Raw genomic sequence first — 19252 nt, 5'->3', positions numbered from 1 at the left:
CGACAGTCAGTCATTAGGTCTACGTGTAGGCTACTGTACTGCCGTTCTGCAACAGTCAGTCATTAGGTCTACGTGTAGGCTACTGTACTGCCGTTCTGCGACAGTCAGTCATTAGGTCTACGTGTAGGCTACTGTACTGCCGTTCTGAGACAGTCAGTCATTAGGTCTACGTGTAGGCTACTGTACTGCCGTTCTGCGACAGTCAGTCATTAGGTCTACACGTGTAGCCTGAATTGATGCATCCACTGTTGTCCGTGCGCGCCTTGGTCTCCGCCACTCATCTCCGCCTTGACAATGTGTAAGTGTGCTCCCCAAACCACAACGCCATTTGGAGTGAAACCACCCGGTTTCCAGTCAATTCACTCATCTCCACCTTGGCAATGTGTAAGTGTTCTCCTCAAACCACAACGCCATTTGGAGTGTAAACCACCCGGTTTCCAGTCAATTCACTCATTCGTCCCGCGGCTGACATGCAGTAATGTTAACGGTGTAGCAGACGATAGTATATTTTTGAACATGTTGTGTTAATTGTGACGGGCTCAAGTTTTACAGGTACGGCGCCCCACCACTATTTATTTCACCAAGACGCCGTACCAGGCCGCATTACTTTCACCCCCTGAGTGTAACGGTAACAGAAGACTGCTGTGTGCTGCAGACTGATGCAGATACCCAGCATGGAGATGCTGTGATAAGGTGGTACTCGGGTTACAAAAGGCTGCTGGGAAATGTAGTCCAACCACGACACACTGGGCAGATGGTGTGTGTGTGCGCGTGTCAGAGCTCTTTGAAGACACCATCACATCACAGCCAAAAGACATGCCAACCAATCACCTCCAACAACACAGATAACATGATCCCTCCAAATGGGAATATGCTAATTTTAAGAGACTGAACCAGGGGAATATTTACTGTCTAACATACTGCATATCAACAAGATGGGATATTTACTGTCTAACATACTGCATATCAACAAGATGGGATATTTACTGTCTAACATACTGCATATCAACACAATGGGACTGAACCAGGGGAATATTTACTGTCTAGCATACTGCATAACACAATGGGACTGAACCAGGGGAATATTTACTGTCTAACATACTGCATATCAACAAGATGGGATATTTACTGTCTAACATACTGCATATCATAACACAATGGGACTGAACTTTATTTATTTAAGGAGGCAAGTCAGTGTTTACAATGACGGCCTGCCCCGGCAAAACCTGGACGATGCTGGGACAATTGGGCACCGCCCTATGGGACACAGCCTGGACTCGAACCAGAGACTGTAGTGAACGTATCAGATGCAGTGCCTTAGACAGCTGTGCCACTCGGGAAGTAACAGTGGGCCCTGACCTCTGGTACCTGTCCTGCTCCAGACCTAATCTAGAACACTTGATCCTAATAATTAAGTAGAATCGGGTAACTACAGTTGGAGTGAAAACCTACAGGAGGGTCTCTCTCCAGGAACAGGGTTGGAGTGAAAACCTACAGGAGGGTCTCTCTCCAGGAACAGGGTTGGAGTGAAAACCTACAGGAGGGTCTCTCTCCAGGAACAGGGTTGGAGTGAAAACCTACAGGAGGGTCTCTCTCCAGGAACAGGGTTGGAGTGAAAACCTACAAGAGGGTCTCTCTCCAGAAACAGGGTTGGATTGAAAACCTACAGGAGGGTCTCTCTCCAGGAACAGGGTTGGAGTGAAAACCTACAGGAGGGTCTCTCTCCAGGAACAGGGTTGGAGTGAAAACCTACAAGAGGGTCTCTCTCCAGAAACAGGGTTGGAGTGAAAACCTACAGGAGGGTCTCTCTCCAGGAACAGGGTTGTAGTGAAAACCTACAAGAGGGTCTCTCTCCAGGAACAGGGTTGGAGTGAAAACCTACAGGAGGGTCTCTCTCCAGGAACAGGATATGACACTCACGTGGAACTTGCATGGCGCAGCGAGTTGTGGGTTGGACCCTCCTATTGTGTCTCTGAAGCAGTCAGTGAAGGGTAGCAACAGACCCATGGCCAGAATCCGAGAACACAGCTTCTCAGCTTCCTCTGGCTGGGCATCTTCCTGTTGCAGGAACAACTTCTCTAGGAGAGTACGACCTGGAGGTAGAGAGAGAGAGACATCAATATTACTAGTCTAACAACTTCTCTAGGAGAGTACGACCTGGAGGTAGAGAGAGAGAGACGTCAATATTACTACAGTCTAACAACTTCTCTAGGAGAGTACGACCTGGAGTTAGAGACATCAATATTACTACAGTAGACCTAGAGAGAGTCAACCAGACATACGTGTGTGCTATATATATATATATATATTATATATATATATATATATATATATATATATATATTTTTTTTTTTTTTAAAAACACGTCCCTTTTGCAGGACCCTGTCATTCAAAGATCGTTCATAAAAATCCAAATAACTTCACAGATCTTTATTGTAAAGGGTTTGAACACTGTTTGCCATGCTTGTTCAATGAACCATAAACAATTAAATGAACATGCACCTGTGGAACGGTCGTTAAGACACCAACAGCTTACAGATGGTAGGCAATTAAGGTCACAGTTATGAATATTTAGGACACTAAAGAGGCCTTTCTACTGACTTGTAAAACACCAACAGAAAGATGCCCAGGGTCCCTGCTCATCTGCGTGAACGTGCCTTAGACAAGCTACAAGGAGGCATGAGGACTGCAGATGTGGCCAGGGCAATAAATTACAATGTCCGTACTGTGAGACACGTAAGACAGCGCTACAGGGAGACAGGACGGACATCTGACCGTCATCGCAGTGGCAAACCACGTGTAACACCTGCACAGGATCGGTACATCTGAACATCACACCTGCGGGACAGGTACAGGGTCACAAAAACTGCCCGAGTTACACCAGAACGCACAATCCCTCCATCAGTGCTCAGACTGTCCGCAATAGGCTGAGAGAGGCTGGACTGAGGGCTTGTAGGCCTGTTGTAAGGCAGGTCCTCACCAGACATAACCGGCAACAGCATCGCCTATGGGCACAAACCCACCATCGCTGGACCAGACAGGACAGGCAAAGTGCTCTTCACTGACGAGTCGCGGTTTTGTCTCACCAGGTGTGATGGTCGGATTCGCGTTTATCGTTGAAGGAATGAGCGTTACACCGAGGCCTGTACTCTGGAGCGGGATCGATTTAGGTGTGGAGGGTCCGTCATGGTCTGGGGTGGTGTGTCACAGCATCATCGGACTGAGCTTGTCGTCATTGCAGGCAATCTCAACACTGTGCGTTACAGGGAAGACATCCTCCTCCCTCATATGGTACCCTTTCTGCAGGCTCATCTTGACATGACCCTCCAGCGTGACAATGCCACCCGCTATACTGCTCGTTCTGTGCATGATTTCCTACAAGACAGGAATGTCAGTGTTCTGCCATGGCCAGCGAAGAGCCCGGATGTCATGACGTTGGCCTGGGGGTAGGTTTATGACAGTCATAAATACCTCTCCCCCCTTTTTCCCTCTCTCTACCCTACTGATGTTACATTTGAAAATCCCTTGGTTAACATAGAGATTCTGGGAACATCAGAAGGTGGGGGGAAATGAACTATATTCTGGTAATCCGACCAGTTGAACATATGCGGTGGTACTTAATGAATACGATGTCAGTTCGGTGGTCATCTGAGACATTCTCATCAATGAAAGGATGACAAACTCTACAGTGTAAAGTCTGCACATAGTTATCAAATTCACATGGAATTGTTATTCAATTTAAATGTTTGAATATAAAATTATTGGTGAAAAGATTAAATGTAATTTTAGCTCCCAAATGAGAGATTTGGGTTTTCATAAGGTTAGGGCTCTGCTCAATAAGTGGCCATCCCCTGTGAAGAGACATGGGCTGTAAACTATGAAAACACACCCTTCTCCCGCCACTATATAAAGCCTTGATGAAAATGTAACCTGTTTCGAGGATGTGAGGACGACGGTCCATATGTTAAAAGGACTAACATGTCAGCTGTTCCGGGTACATTAGGATGACAATCCAATGTCTGAATGGTTCAGATAATAACTACAGGACGAAGCCAACCTCCGCGTGAGCTTTGGTTGTGAATGGTATAAACTTTGAACTCTTATTCACTACAGAAGAGATACCTCCTAGCCGTTGAGTTAGCAACAGCAGCTGAAAACGTGGGCTACCGTGGGCTAAAGAACAGACAGAGTATCCCGTCTACCACACAATGACATTACTACAATGTTTCCCGTTCACCACCAGAGACATTCTTCAAAGGACAAAGAACTCGGTTTGGCAACACGGCCTTCCATTTACCACCAACCTAATGAAGCACAGCTCAGAGTAAATATGTATTTCCTTTTCCAGTCTTCCCGCTCTTTCACTCAAACCGAGACCCTTTTCTTTTGTGTAACCAGCTGTCATATCTGTTCCGCCCGCTAGGAACGTTTTCCTTTATGACATCATTTGAAATCAAGGTATGATTCATTCTGTGTATATGTAATTCTGTGTGATTAGTTAGGTATTTAGTAAATAAATAATTAAACCCAATGTTGTATTGCTGATTCAACTTGTTAGCCAGGGTTCGTGAAGATATCTGAAAGTTGTAAATTCTTGGTTGAGACGGACGTAAGGTGACGATTAATATTGACTGCTATTGACATAAAATATGACTAGGTCTTTAAGAGTTTATTAGGAAAATAACAGCTCTATAAATATTATTTCGTGGAGCCCCGACTTTCTAGTTAATTACATTTACATAATTAGCTCAATCAGGTGATATTAATTACATTTACATAATTAGCTCAATCAGGTGATATTAATTACATTTACATAATTAGCTCAATCAGGTAATATTAATTACATTTACATAATTAGCTCAATGAGGTAATATTAACTACAGAGAAAGGATTTTATAGACCGGCATGTCATATCACTTAATCCGGCATAGGCAAAGACACGACAGGCCCCCTCAGAAATGTCTGGGAACTTGCAGGTGCCTTGGTGAAAGAGTGGGGTAACATCTCACAACAAGAACTGGCAAATCTGGTGCAGTCCATGAGGAGGAGATGCACTGCAGTACTTAATGCAGCTGGTGGCCACACCAGATACTTACTGTTACTTTTGACCCCCCCCCACCTTGTTCAGGGTCACATTTGTCCAGTTTGTCTCAGTTGTTGTATCTTATGTTCATTCAAATATTTACACGTTAAGTTTGCTGAAAATAAACACAGTTGACAGTGAGAGGACATCTCTTTTCCTTCCTCCTCCCATGGCACATCAACTTGACAGCGTGTTAAATGAATAAAGTCTGAAGGTGATACTTCCTTAGTGCTGATAACAAGCGCCGCCAGCCAGAACAGTCTGCCGCCAGCCAGAACAGTCTGCCGCCAGCCAGAACAGTCTGCCGCCAGGGTGGCGACGTCAGAATAGTCTATATAGAAGCCTGTAAAAGACTAGCAGCAACCCTACATTCTAAAAGTAAGGAATAGAGAAGAAAATGTATTACATATCCCACCTAAAGGTTCTAGAGCCATCCCACCTAAAGGTTCTAGAGCCATCCTGCCTAAAGGTTCTAGAGCCATCCCACCTAAAGGTTCTAGAGCCATCCTGCCTAAAGGTTCTAGAGCCATCCCGCCTAAAAGTTCTAGAGCCATCCTGCCTAAAGGTTCTAGAGCCATCCCACCTAAAGGTTCTAGAGCCATCCCACCTAAAGGTTCTAGAGCCATCCTGCCTAAAGGTTCTAGAGCCATCCCGCCTAAAGGTTCTAGAGCCATCCTGCCTAAAGGTTCTAGAGCCATCCCGCCTAAAAGTTCTAGAGCCATCCCGCCTAAAGGTTCTAGAGCCATCCCGCCTAAAGGTTCTAGGGCCATCCTGCTTAAAGGTTCTAGAGCCATCCCGCCTAAAAGTTCTAAAGCCATCCTGCCTAAAGGTTCTAGAGCCATCCCGCCTAAAAGTTCTAGAGCCATCCCGCCTAAAAGTTCTAGAGCCATCCCGCCTAAAGGTTCTAGAGCCATCCCGCCTAAAGGTTCTAGAGCCATCCCGCCTAAAGGTTCTAGAGCCATCCTGCCTAAAGGTTCTAGAGCCATCCCGCCTAAAGGATTTTAGGATGGTGGGAGGAGACTGGAATGGAAGAACACACTGTATATAGAGAGGCACATTCCCTGAAGGATAACATCCATATACCAAAAACCCAAAAGCCAAAATGGCAACCAGCCACATTGTGATATCGACATGCATTTTAACACGAGCACAAACACACAAAGTGAATGAATAGACGAGGCTCTAGTTATGTCCTCTCCTCTGTCATCAGTCCTGTCTGTGTCTCCAGTAGAGCTGCTGAACCAACAGGGCTAATTATATTACAGCTGGCCCGTTAGTTAATATGGACAGAACTAATGAATGGCCTTTTAAAAAACGCCACCACTGGTTGTCATGACAGCCAAGCTGCATCTGAAATGGCACCCTGTTCCCTATGTAGTGCACTACATTTGACCAGGACTCATAGGGTTCCAGTGCACTACTGTTGACTATGAAGTGCTCTGGTCAACAGTAGTGCACTATATAGGGCTCTGGTCAACAGTAGTGTTCTATATAGGGCTCTGGTCAACAGTAGTGTTCTATATAGGGCTCTGGTCAACAGTAGTGTTCTATATAGGGCTCTGGTCAACAGTAGTGTTCTATATAGGGCTCTGGTCAACAGTAGTGTTCTATATAGGGCTCTGGTCAACAGTAGTGTTCTATATAGGGCTCTGGTCAACAGTAGTGTTCTATATAGGGCTCTGGTCAACAGTAGTGTTCTATATAGGGCTCTGGTCAACAGTAGTGTTCTATATAGGGCTCTGGTCAACAGTAGTGTTCTATATAGGGCTCTGGTCAACAGTAGTGTTCTATATAGGGCTCTGGTCAACAGTAGTGTTCTATATAGGGCTCTGGTCAACAGTAGTGTTCTATATAGGGCTCTGGTCAACAGTAGTGTTCTATATAGGGCTCTGGTCAACAGTAGTGTTCTATATAGGGCTCTGGTCAACAGTAGTGTTCTATATAGGGCTCTGGTCAACAGTAGTGTTCTATATAGGGCTCTGGTCAACAGTAGTGTTCTATATAGGGCTCTGGTCAACAGTAGTGTTCTATATAGGGCTCTGGTCAACAGTAGTGTTCTATATAGGGCTCTGGTCAACAGTAGTGTTCTATATAGGGCTCTGGTCAACAGTAGTGTTCTATATAGGGCTCTAGTCAACAGTAGTGTTCTATATAGGGCTCTGGTCAACAGTAGTGTTCTATATAGGGCTCTGGTCAACAGTAGTGTTCTATATAGGGCTCTGGTCAACAGTAGTGTTCTATATAGGGCTCTGGTCAACAGTAGTGTTCTATATAGGGAATAGGGCTCTGGTCAACAGTAGTGTTCTATATAGGGAATATGGCTCTGGTCAACAGTAGTGTTCTATATAGGGAATAGGGCTCTGGTCAACAGTAGTGTTCTATATAGGGAATAGGGCTCTGGTCAACAGTAGTGTTCTATATAGGGAATAGGGCTCTGGTCAACAGTAGTGTTCTATACAGGGAATAGGGCTCTGGTCAACAGTAGTGTTCTATATAGGGAATAGGGCTCTGGTCAACAGTAGTGTTCTATATAGGGAATAGGGCTCTGGTCAACAGTAGTGTTCTATATAGGGAATAGGGCTCTGGTCAACAGTAGTGTTCTATATAGGGAATAGGGCTCTGGTCAACAGTAGTGTTCTATATAGGGAATAGGGGAACATTAGAGACTATGTGAAAATAAGACTACTAAAGAGGCAATGATGCATGGCCTATCTTCACCCCTGGTTGTCATGACACCCCGATATTATGGGATATGATCTGGAGCCTATTCAGGACGATGTACCAATACAGGCCTTTCAGATAGAATTGTATGACGTAGAGCAGATCGACTGTCAGACAGAATAGGGAATCATACCATCAGATCCTTTCATTGTATTTCTATCTACAGTTCAGAACATGTCATCACTAAATTCCCCACTGGTAAGCAGCATTTTGGGTCGCTGCTGAAGTAGCTACAGCACTCCTGAAGTAATTCAAAGACGCCCTTTCTGAGGATTAGAGTCAGAATATAATTTTACAGTAGATGGCAGGAGAAGAGGGGAGGGGGAGAGAGGGAGGGAAGGAGGGAGAAGGAACGGAAGAAGGGAGTAGTACAGATTTAGAGAGGAGAGCAGTTCTAATATTAGAGGGGTGAGTAAAAGAGCTGCTCATGAACTGTGTGATGACACACGCGCCATCGACTCCAACGAGTGGAGACCGACCGTGAAGCGCTCCGACGGGTGGAGACCGACCGTGAAGCGCTCCGACGGGTGGAGACCGACCGTGAAGCGCTCCGACGGGTGGAGACCGACCGTGAAGCGCTCCGACGGGTGGAGACCGACCGTGAAGCGCTCCGACGGGTGGAGACCGACCGTGAAGCGCTCCTACAGATGGAGACCGACCGTGAAGCGCTCTGACGGGTGGAGACCGACCGTGAAACAGACTAAAGGGTCCTTTTCCAACAATGCAGTTAAAGATAACATGGTTATATACAGGAAGTACCAGGTAATAACATGGCTATATACAGGAAGTACCAGGTAATAACATGGCTATATACAGGAAGTACCAGGTAATAACATGGCTATATACAGGAAGTACCAGGTAATAACATGGCTATATACAGGAAGTACCAGGTAATAACATGGCTATATACAGGAAGTACCAGGTAATAACATGGCTATATACAGGAAGTACCAGGTAATAACATGGCTATATACAGGAAGTACCAGGTAATAACATGGTTATATACAGGAAGTACCAGGTAATAACATGGTTATATACAGGAAGTACCAGGTAATAACATGGTTATATACAGGAAGTACCAGGTAATAACATGGCTATATACAGGAAGTACCAGGTAATAACATGGCTATATACAGGAAGTACCAGGTAATAACATGGCTATATACAGGAAGTACCAGGTAATAACATGGCTATATACAGGAAGTACCAGGTAATATCATGGCTATATACAGGAAGTACCAGGTAATAACATGGTTATATACAGGAAGTACCAGGTAATAACATGGCTATATACAGGAAGTACCAGGTAATAACATGGCTATATACAGGAATTACCAGGTAATAACATGGCTATATACAGGAAGTACCAGGTAATAACATGGCTATATACAGGAAGTACCAGGTAATAACATGGCTATATACAGGAAGTACCAGGTAATAACATGGCTATATACAGGAAGTACCAGGTAATAACATGGCTATATACAGGAAGTACCAGGTAATAACATGGCTATATACAGGAAGTACCAGGTAATAACATGGCTATATACAGGAAGTACCAGGTAATAACATGGCTATATACAGGAAGTACCAGGTAATAACATGGCTATATACAGGAAGTACCAGGTAATAACATGGCTATATACAGGAAGTACCAGGTAATAACATGGCTATATACAGGAAGTACCAGGTAATAACATGGCTATATACAGGAAGTACCAGGTAATAACATGGCTATATACAGGAAGTACCAGGTAATAACATGGCTATATACAGGAAGTACCAGGTAATAACATGGCTATATACAGGAAGTACCAGGTAATAACATGGCTATATACAGGAAGTACCAGGTAATAACATGGCTATATACAGGAAGTACCAGGTAATAACATGGCTATATACAGGAAGTACCAGGTAATAACATGGCTATATACAGGAAGTACCAGGTAATAACATGGCTATATACAGGAAGTACCAGGTAATAACATGGCTATATACAGGAAGTACCAGGTAATAACATGGCTATATACAGGACGTACCAGGTAATAACATGGCTATATACAGGACGTACCAGGTAATAACATGGCTATATACAGGAAGTACCAGGTAATAACATGGTTATATACAGGAAGTACCAGGTAATAACATGGCTATATACAGGAAGTACCAGGTAATAACGTGGCTATATACAGGAAGTACCAGGTAATAACGTGGCTATATACAGGAAGTACCAGGTAATAACGTGGCTATATACAGGAAGTACCAGGTAATAACGTGGCTATATACAGGAAGTACCAGGTAATAACATGGTTATATACAGGAAGTACCAGGTAATAACATGGTTATATACAGGAAGTACCAGGTAATAACATGGCTATATACAGGAAGTACCAGGTAATAACATGGCTATATACAGGAAGTACCAGGTAATAACATGGCTATATACAGGACGTACCAGGTAATAACATGGCTATATACAGGAAGTACCAGGTAATAACATGGCTATATACAGGAAGTACCAGGTAATAACATGGCTATATACAGGAAGTTCCAGGTAATAACATGGCTATATACAGGGAGTACCAGGTAATAACATGGCTATATACAGGGAGTACCAAGTAATAACATGGTTATATACAGGGAGTACCAGGTAATAACATAGCTATATACAGGGAGCACCCGGTAACAACGTGGCTATATACAGGGAGCACCCGGTAATAACGTGGCTATATACAGGAAGTACCAGGTAATAACATGGCTATATACAGGGAGCACCAGGTAATAACATGGCTATATACAGGGAGCACCCGGTAACAACATGGCTATATACAGGGAGCACCCGGTAACAACATGGCTACATACAGGGAGCACCCGGTAACAACATGGCTACATACAGGGAGCACCCGGTAACAACATGGCTACATACAGGGAGCACCCGGTAATAACGTGGCTATATACAGGAAGTACCAGGTAATAACATGGCTATAAACAGGAAGCACCAGGTAATAACATGGCTATATACAGGAAATACCAAGTAATAACATGGCTATATATTTTGTCACGTTTTTGTTATTTTTGGTGTTGGGCTGGTATTTTGTCAGCTGTTCGAGCACATTCAATTTAGTCTTGAACCAAGCCGAAGTTCGGTAGCCAAAGACTCTGCCCCTTTGTCGGTGATTGGTCGACAGTAGGGATTCTTCAATGAAGTGTTTGTTGTAATTCAATAACAAGACGACTCGTTTAAATGTTGCCCCTTGAGAAATAATGCACCAAGCAGTTAGACAGCAAGACACCCTCCGCAAAAACGTCAAACAATTAGATTTCTAATGTTATCTTGGATTCATTCGGACTATTTTGAGTAAGTGTACTTGTTGCTACAGGGTCTCAAGTGTGAATTTTTTTTTGGACTATTTTCTCTTGTATTTCGAGCAGAGATATTTTAAGTAAACAACCACAGACATTTTATTTCCCTTGCTAGCCAAGATCTGCAAGGATCAAACAATCTGTCTGCTGACGCCTTAAAAGGCACCTCACTTCTATTGATGTAATGCAGCATGAAAGCTCTGTCTGTCACCCCCTCCCCCATACACACCATGCTCTGCACAACACACTAATCACCACGTTTCCATGGTGTTGGCGTGTGTGTGTGTGTGTGTGTGTGTTCACACCAACAATAAAATGTGCTATCCTGGAGCCAAAGCTCACAGCTCATACAAACTACAAATAAATGAACATCTTGTCAGTTGTCAGACTCCTGTCTAGTGACATGCATCAGAAACCTTTTGAAGCACAGACGTAAAACTCATTCCACCGAGGGTCGAGTGTCTGTAGGTTCTCACTTCTCCCTTGTACTTGGTTGATGAATTAAGGTCAGTAATTAGTGAACAACTCCCCCTCACCTGGTGGTCCAGGTCTGAATTGAAGGGAAAGAACCAGCAGGCTCTAGGCCCTACATGGAATGAGTTTGACATCCCTGCTTTAAAGCATGAAATATTAACCTTGTCCAGCCAAGACCAGGGACGAGGAGGGACGGACCGACCGAAAGTCACGACAGGAGGGAGCGACTGACCGAGCGAGGGGTCACGTCAAGAGGGAGCGACCGGCCACGTCAGGAGGGGAGGGAGGGAGGGAGGGAGCGACCGACCGAGGGGTCAGGGAGGGACGGAGCGACCAACCGAGGGGTCAGGTCAGGAAGGACTCTATCTCCTGTCACCCTCTCCAGTAGAAACACATTTAATTTGGTCCGTCCGTCCCTCTCTTCCATTAGTTCACAGTTCGAGAGCTGAGGCCCAAAACAAAGAATCACTGTCCCTCTTCACCAACTGACCACAACACATCTCAATAGCCACAGCTGTTTGTTTATGCTAAGTACTTAGTGGAGGAATGAACTGTCCAGGCCAAATACTGTCTATCATTCATCCTACTGTAGCCACGTCTAGACCGACTAGTTACTGTAGCCACGTCTAGACCGAGTAGTTACTGTAGCCACGTCTAGACCGAGTAGTTACTGTAGCCACGTCTAGACCGAGTAGTTACTGTAGCCACGTCTAGACCGAGTAGTTACTGTAGCCACGTCTAGACCGAGTAGTTACTGTAGCCACGTCTAGACCGAGTAGTTACTGTAGCCACGTCTAGACCGAGTAGTTACTGTAGCCACGTCTAGACCGAGTAGTTACTGTAGCCACGTCTAGACCGAGTAGTTACTGTAGCCACGTCTAGACCGAGTAGTTACTGTAGCCACGTCTAGACCGAGTAGTTACTGTAGCCACGTCTAGACCGAGTAGTTACTGTAGCCACGTCTAGACCGAGTAGTTACTGTAGCCACGTCTAGACCGAGTAGTTACTGTAGCCACGTCTAGACGGAGTAGTTACTGTAGCCACGTCTAGACGGAGTAGTTACTGTAGCCACGTCTAGATGGAGTAGTTACTGTAGCCACGTCTAGATGACTAGTTACTGTAGCCACGTCCAGATGAGTAGTTACTGTAGCCACGTCCAGACCGAGTAGTTACTGTAGCCACGTCCAGACCGAGTAGTTACTGTAGCCACGTCTAGATGACTAGTTACTGTAGCCACGTCTAGATGACTAGTTACTGTAGCCTCGTCTAGATGACTAGTTACTGTAGCCACGTCTAGACGAGTAGTTACTGTAGCCACGTCCAGACCGAGTAGTTACTGTAGCCACGTCTAGATGACTAGTTACTGTAGCCACGTCTAGATGACTAGTTACTGTAGCCTCGTCTAGATGAGTAGTTACTGTAGCCTCGTCTAGATGAGTAGTTACTGTAGCCACGTCTAGACGAGTAGTTACTGTAGCCACGTCCAGACCGAGTAGTTACTGTAGCCACGTCTAGATGACTAGTTACTGTAGCCACGTCTAGATGACTAGTTACTGTAGCCACGTCCAGATGAGTAGTTACTGTAGCCACGTCCAGACCGAGTAGTTACTGTAGCCACGTCCAGACCGAGTAGTTACTGTAGCCACGTCTAGATGACTAGTTACTGTAGCCACGTCTAGATGACTAGTTACTGTAGCCTCGTCTAGATGAGTAGTTACTGTAGCCTCGTCTAGATGACTAGTTACTGTAGCCACGTCTAGACGAGTAGTTACTGTAGCCACGTCCAGACCGAGTAGTTACTGTAGCCACGTCTAGATGACTAGTTACTGTAGCCACGTCTAGATGACTAGTTACTGTAGCCACGTCCAGATGAGTAGTTACTGTAGCCACGTCCAGACCGAGTAGTTACTGTAGCCACGTCCAGACCGAGTAGTTACTGTAGCCACGTCCAGACCGAGTAGTTACTGTAGCCACGTCCAGACCGAGTAGTTACTGTAGCCACGTCTAGATGACTAGTTACTGTAGCCTCGTCTAGATGACTAGTTACTGTAGCCACGTCTAGATGACTAGTTACTGTAGCCACGTCTAGACCGACTAGTTACTGTAGCCACGTCTAGATGACTAGTTACTGTAGCCTCGTCTAGATGAGTAGTTACTGTAGCCACGTCTAGAGGGAGTAGTTAACACATCCTAGACATCTAAACATCTAAATAAACAGGAGAAAATAACATTGGATGAATCAGGTGGATAATTATACTCATTGCTTGATTGCTATTCAGAAAAGTTCCATTAATATTGTGAACATGGGTAAGATGAGAGAACTTGAGTTTTGTTCTGTTTCTACTAAACTGAGACAGCCAAGTGTGCAGCTTGAAACAAGGACACAGTGAGAGAAACCCTTTAACACAGCAGCTAGCCTCCACACTGTAGTCCCACAACAGCAGCTAGCCTCCACACTGTAGTCCCCCAACAGCAGCTAGCCTCCACACTGTAGTTCCACAACAGCAGCTAGCCTCCACACTGTAGTCCCACAACAGCAGCTAGCCTCCACACTGTAGTCCCACAACAGCAGCTAGCCTCCACACTGTAGTCCCACAACAGCAGCTAGCCTCCACACTGTAGTCCCACAACAGCAGCTAGCCTCCACACTGTAGTCCCACAACAGCAGCTAGCCTCCACACTGTAGTCCCACAACAGCAGCTAGCCTCCACACTGTAGTCCCCCAACAGCAGCTAGCCTCCACACTGTAGTCCCACAACAGCAGCTAGCCTCCACACTGTAGTCCCACAACAGCAGCTAGCCTCCACACTGTAGTCCCACAACAGCAGCTAGCCTCCACACTGTAGTACCACAACAGCAGCTAGCCTCCACACTGTAGTCCCACAACAGCAGCTAGCCTCCACACTGTAGTCCCACAACAGCAGCTAGCCCCCACACTGTAGTACCACAACAGCAGCTAGCCTCCACACTGTAGTCCCACAACAGCAGCTAGCCCCCACACTGTAGTACCACAACAGCAGCTAGCCTCCACACTGTAGTCCCACAACAGCAGCTGGCCTCCACACTGTAGTCCCACAACAGCAGCTAGCCTCCACACTGTAGTCCCACAACAGCAGCTAGCCCCACACTGTAGTACCACAACAGCAGCTAGCCTCCACACTGTAGTACCACAACAGCAGCTAGCCTCCACACTGTAGTCCCACAACAGCAGCTAGCCCCCACACTGTAGTACCACAACAGCAGCTAGCCTCCACACTGTAGTCCCACAACAGCAGCTGGCCTCCACACTGTAGTCCCACAACAGCAGCTAGCCTCCACACTGTAGTCCCACAACAGCAGCTAGCCCCACACTGTAGTACCACAACAGCAGCTAGCCTCCACACTGTAGTCCCACAACAGCAGCTGGCCTCCACACTGTAGTCCCACAACAGCAGCTAGCCTCCACACTGTAGTCCCACAACAGCAGCTAGCCCCACACTGTAGTACCACAACAGCAGCTAGCCTCCACACTGTAGTACCACAACAGCAGCTAGCCTCCACACTGTAGTCCCACAACAGCAGCTAGCCCCCACACTGTAGTACCACAACAGCAGCTAGCCTCCACACTGTAGTCCCACAACAGCAGCGAAGTGAAAGAGGCCTTGGGAGAGTCCCTGTGAACACAAAGGAATAGAACTCACCGGTGAAGATGTCGTGGAAGCTACAGGTAGACACGTGTCCGGCGGAGGATCTCCGTGTGGCACACAGGGGCTGACTGCCCCCCCTCAGCCTGTCCTCCGACCCTCCGTACCCCTCCAGGTAGTCTGCTGATCCTGTCTTGATGGGGCGCTCCCTGTCCAGCTCCTCGGTCCAGTCCGCGGACCAGCTGAGGGGACCGGCGATGCTGTGGGAGCGCTGTCGTCTAACCCTCCACTTCTCCGTGCGGTGTCCCAGGTCGTGGCAGCGCTGGCGGAACAAGGGGCTCCGTGAGGGCGAGGTGCCTGGGGAGCCAGAGAGTTGCCTGGTGGTGGTCTTGATGTAAGAAGGGTAAATGGGAGGGTAGGGTTTGACTGTGGGGCTGGTGCCTGAGGAAGAGTGGTTGTAGGATGGAAGGGTGGAGGTCAGGGTGGACTTGAGGAGACGCATGGCCAGGCTAGGGCTCTCCTGAGAGGGCCAAGGGGAGAAGGACACGCTGCTCTTCCTTCTCTGGGTGATCAGAGGGTCGTCGGCAGGCTCAGAGCACCCCAGATCACCCCTGCTAAGACACTCCAGGGACTCAACGCTGACTGCAGCCCCCACCCCTGCCCCCACCCAGTCCCCCACCCTCCCCTCTTCCTCAGAGGCATTGCCAGAGCTCAGGTCTATGTCCTCGTGGCTCGTGGTCGCATCACTGTGACTAAGGCTCTCGGCTGACAGGGGAGGCATGTCCAGGTCATTCTCCTCCTCCTCCTCCCCTTCCTCCACCTCCTCCAACACCTCCTTCTCCTCTCTGAGAGGAGACTCCACAGCGCTCTCAAAGGAGGCTGTGAGGTCTGGGAAGCTGGTAGCGCTGGTTGTCTTGGTAACATGGCCGTTCGTCTGGGCAGTGGGGGGCTGAGAGAGGGGCTGAGTGTTACCGTTAACCTCTTGGCAGCTCAATGCCTCCTCGGCCTGCTCCTCCTCCTGCTCCTTTGTCCCAGAGAAAGAGGAGGAGGCACAAAGAGCTGGTTCTGTTTCAGCCCCTCTCAGCTCCCAGTTGAGTTCCTCTGTAGCAGTGGTAGCTCCCCTCTCCTCCTCCACCGCCTCCTCCTCCTCCTCCCCATCCAGAGACAGAGACAGTTTAGAAAGCAGGCCATTCTCCCGGCCAGTGACGGGGGCTGTCTCTGGGGCAGAGAGAGGCTCCGGTGGGGATTTGGTTTGTTCAGTGGGACTGGGGGTAGTTATAACCTCGTCAGACCTCTGTTTCCTCCACCCTCCTCCCCAACCCAGCTCTTCACTCAGCTCAGCGGTGGAGATAATCACCCCCTGCTGTAGTCTAATAGCCTGCTGGATGTCGGCTAGCAGGTCCTCTTGTTCTGCAGCTGAGTGAAAGCTATAGATGTCCGGGTCTGAACCAGAGCTGCTCCTCTTTCTCTGTTCAACCACCCCCTGCTGGTCTGGAGCAGTGTCCGCGGTCGCCCCCGTGGGCTGAGGCTGACGGCTCTCCCCCGTGGGCTGACGGCTCTCCCCCGTGATACAACCATGACTCCTAGCACCATGCCCATCACCAGGCTCTGCTGGTCCCTCGGTGTCAGATTGGCCCAGCTCGTCAGCTGACAGAGAGAGATCTGGTGTTTTGGTGTGAGCAGAGTGAGCGGAGTCCAGCTCATTCTGAGACGACAACACATCCTCCCTGGATCCCCCTGTCGATCCCTTCCCCTTTAGATTCTTCCTCTTCCTGATAGAGAACACAGAGGATTTAGACTCCTTCTTATTCTTCTTCTCCTCTCCTCCTCCTTTGCCATGTTTTCCGTGGGATTTCTTGCCGTGGTGAAATCCTTTGTTTGTGCCGTCAGTGTGACGGGGCTCCCCGGTGGTATGTTCTGCTGCGTCCTGTCCGTATCCGTCCCCCTCTTTCCCCTTCTTCTGCTTCCCCTCCTGGTTCCCCATGATGCTGAATCTCAGCCTCCACTTCTGTCTGGTGCCGAGACTCAGGCCATGTCTTTGAAAACAGCTGCCATTTTCTCTGCTGCTCCTCCGTCTACGTCTGCGTAGCTGCTGCGAGGCTGTGATGCTGCTTTCCCGTGACGATGATGAGAGAAGCAGTGCTGATGATGATGATGATGCGAAGACGACGTACGCCTGCTCTCGCTCTCCTCCTCCCTGCGCCAGTGCGATATCTCGCTGCTTCTCTTCTCCCCCTCCTCCCTGCTCGATTTCTCGCTGCTTCCCTTTTCCCCCTCCTCCCTGCAGCCTCTTTCCATGCGCGTGCACCTGCTCTCTCTCTCCCGTCTCACTCTCCTCCTCTCCATCTGCTGCTCTGCATAATGTGCTGAGCCTAGCAGGGATGGAGGAAGAGAAATAGCTTTCAGAAACAACAGTAGAAGAGGTCTCCGCCGGCTGCCTCTCCGCAGGCTGCCTCCTCGCCAGGGGTAGAGAAAACCATGGCTGGGGAGTTGGGTACTGGCTGGGCTCTAGGGAGAGGTGGCCGCTGTGACAGAGAGTCTGGCGGGGAGAACGGGTGTTATAAGGACTATAGCGGAGAGTGTGTCTGTTATAGGGGCTGCGGCAGGGAGTCTGGCTGCGGCAGGGGCTGTGAAGGGGAGTGCGGCTGGGAGTGTTGCCATTATAGGGGCTGTGACAGGGAGTCTGACGGGGAGTGTGGCTGTTATAGGGGCTGTGACGGGGAGTGTGGCTGTTATAGGGGCTGTGACGGGGAGTCTGATGGGGATTGTGTCTGTTTGTATTCATATTGAACAGGCACACAGTTCTCCCTGTGAAAGGAGTCCTGACAATGCTCTCCCTCAGCACAGGGATGTGGTTTTCTATAGTCTGGATGGTGCGCATGGTGAAGTCTTGATGCTGGGGACAGTTCTCCCAGTGAGGGTGTCTGGAGAAAAACAGGATACAATAAATATGATTAATTAAACATACACAAATTCAAAAGTTTGGGGTCCCTTAGAAATCACTCCTGTGTTCCAATGGCACGTTGTGTTAGCCTTTAAAAATGATAAACTTGGATTATCTAACACAACGTGCCATTGGAACACAGGAGTGCCCCCCCCCCGGGTTGTGCCGTGTCAGAGATCTTTGTGGGCTATACTCAGCCTTGTCTCGGTATGGTAAGTTGGTGGTTGAAGATATCCCTCTAGTGGTGTGGGAGCTGTGCTTTGGCAAAGTGGGTGGGGTTATATCCTGCCTGTTTGGCCCTGTCTGAGGGTATCGTCGTACAGGGTCACAGTGTCTCCTGACCCCTCCTGTCTCAGCCTCCATTATTTATGCTGCAGTAGTTTGTGTGTCGGGGGGCTAGGGTCAGTTTGTTAAAGCTGGAGTACTTCTCCTGTCTTATCCGATGTCCTGTGTGAATTTAAGTATGCTCTCTCTAATTCTCTCTTTCTCTCTCTCGGAGGACCTGAGCCCGAGGACCATGCCTCAGGACAAACTGGCATGATGAATCCTTGTTGTCCCCAGTCCACCTGGTCGTGCTGCTGCTCCAGTTTCAACTGTTCTGCCTGCAGCTATGGAGCCCTGACCTGTTCACTGTGATTATTATTATTTGACCATGCTGGTCATTTATGAACATTTGAACATCTTGGCCATGTTATGTTATAATCTCTACCCGGCACAGCCAGAAGAGGACTGGCCACCCCTCATAGCCTGGTTCCTATCTACGTTTCTTCCTCGAGTTCTGGTCTTTCTAGGGAGTTTTTCCTAGCCACCGTGCTTCTACATTGCTTGCTGTTTGGGGTTTTAGGCTGGGTTTCTGTACAGCACTTTGAGATATCAGCTGATGTAAAAAGGGCTATATAAATACATTTGATTGATGCTGATAATGGGCCTCTGTATGCCTATGCAGATATTCCATAAAAAAAATCTGCAGTTTCCAGCTACAAGAGTCATTTACAACATTAACAATGTCTACACTGTATTTCTGATCAATTTGATGTTATTTTA

The 19252-nt window shown here is 47.6% G+C and overlaps 1 protein-coding gene across 1 annotated transcript in view; it reads right to left on the bottom strand.

The window, feature by feature from the left end:
* Positions 1 to 19252, bottom strand: part of LOC110516878 (formin-2) — a 133336-nt gene that overhangs the window by 105379 nt on the left and 8705 nt on the right. Inside the window, exons 2-3 of the mRNA XM_036990109.1 lie at positions 15322 to 18188; positions 1921 to 2093 (exon numbers count right to left, since the gene is read on the bottom strand). Of these exons, the coding sequence (XP_036846004.1) occupies positions 1921 to 2093; positions 15322 to 18188 (3040 nt within the window). The remainder of the gene's footprint in view (positions 1 to 1920; positions 2094 to 15321; positions 18189 to 19252) is intronic.

Source organism: Oncorhynchus mykiss, chromosome 1 (assembly GCF_013265735.2).
Source record: "Oncorhynchus mykiss isolate Arlee chromosome 1, USDA_OmykA_1.1, whole genome shotgun sequence".
Classification (NCBI taxonomy): domain Eukaryota; kingdom Metazoa; phylum Chordata; class Actinopteri; order Salmoniformes; family Salmonidae; genus Oncorhynchus; species Oncorhynchus mykiss.
Note: the sequence above shows the minus strand (reverse complement) of the source record. Positions and strands in the feature narration are given on the sequence as shown.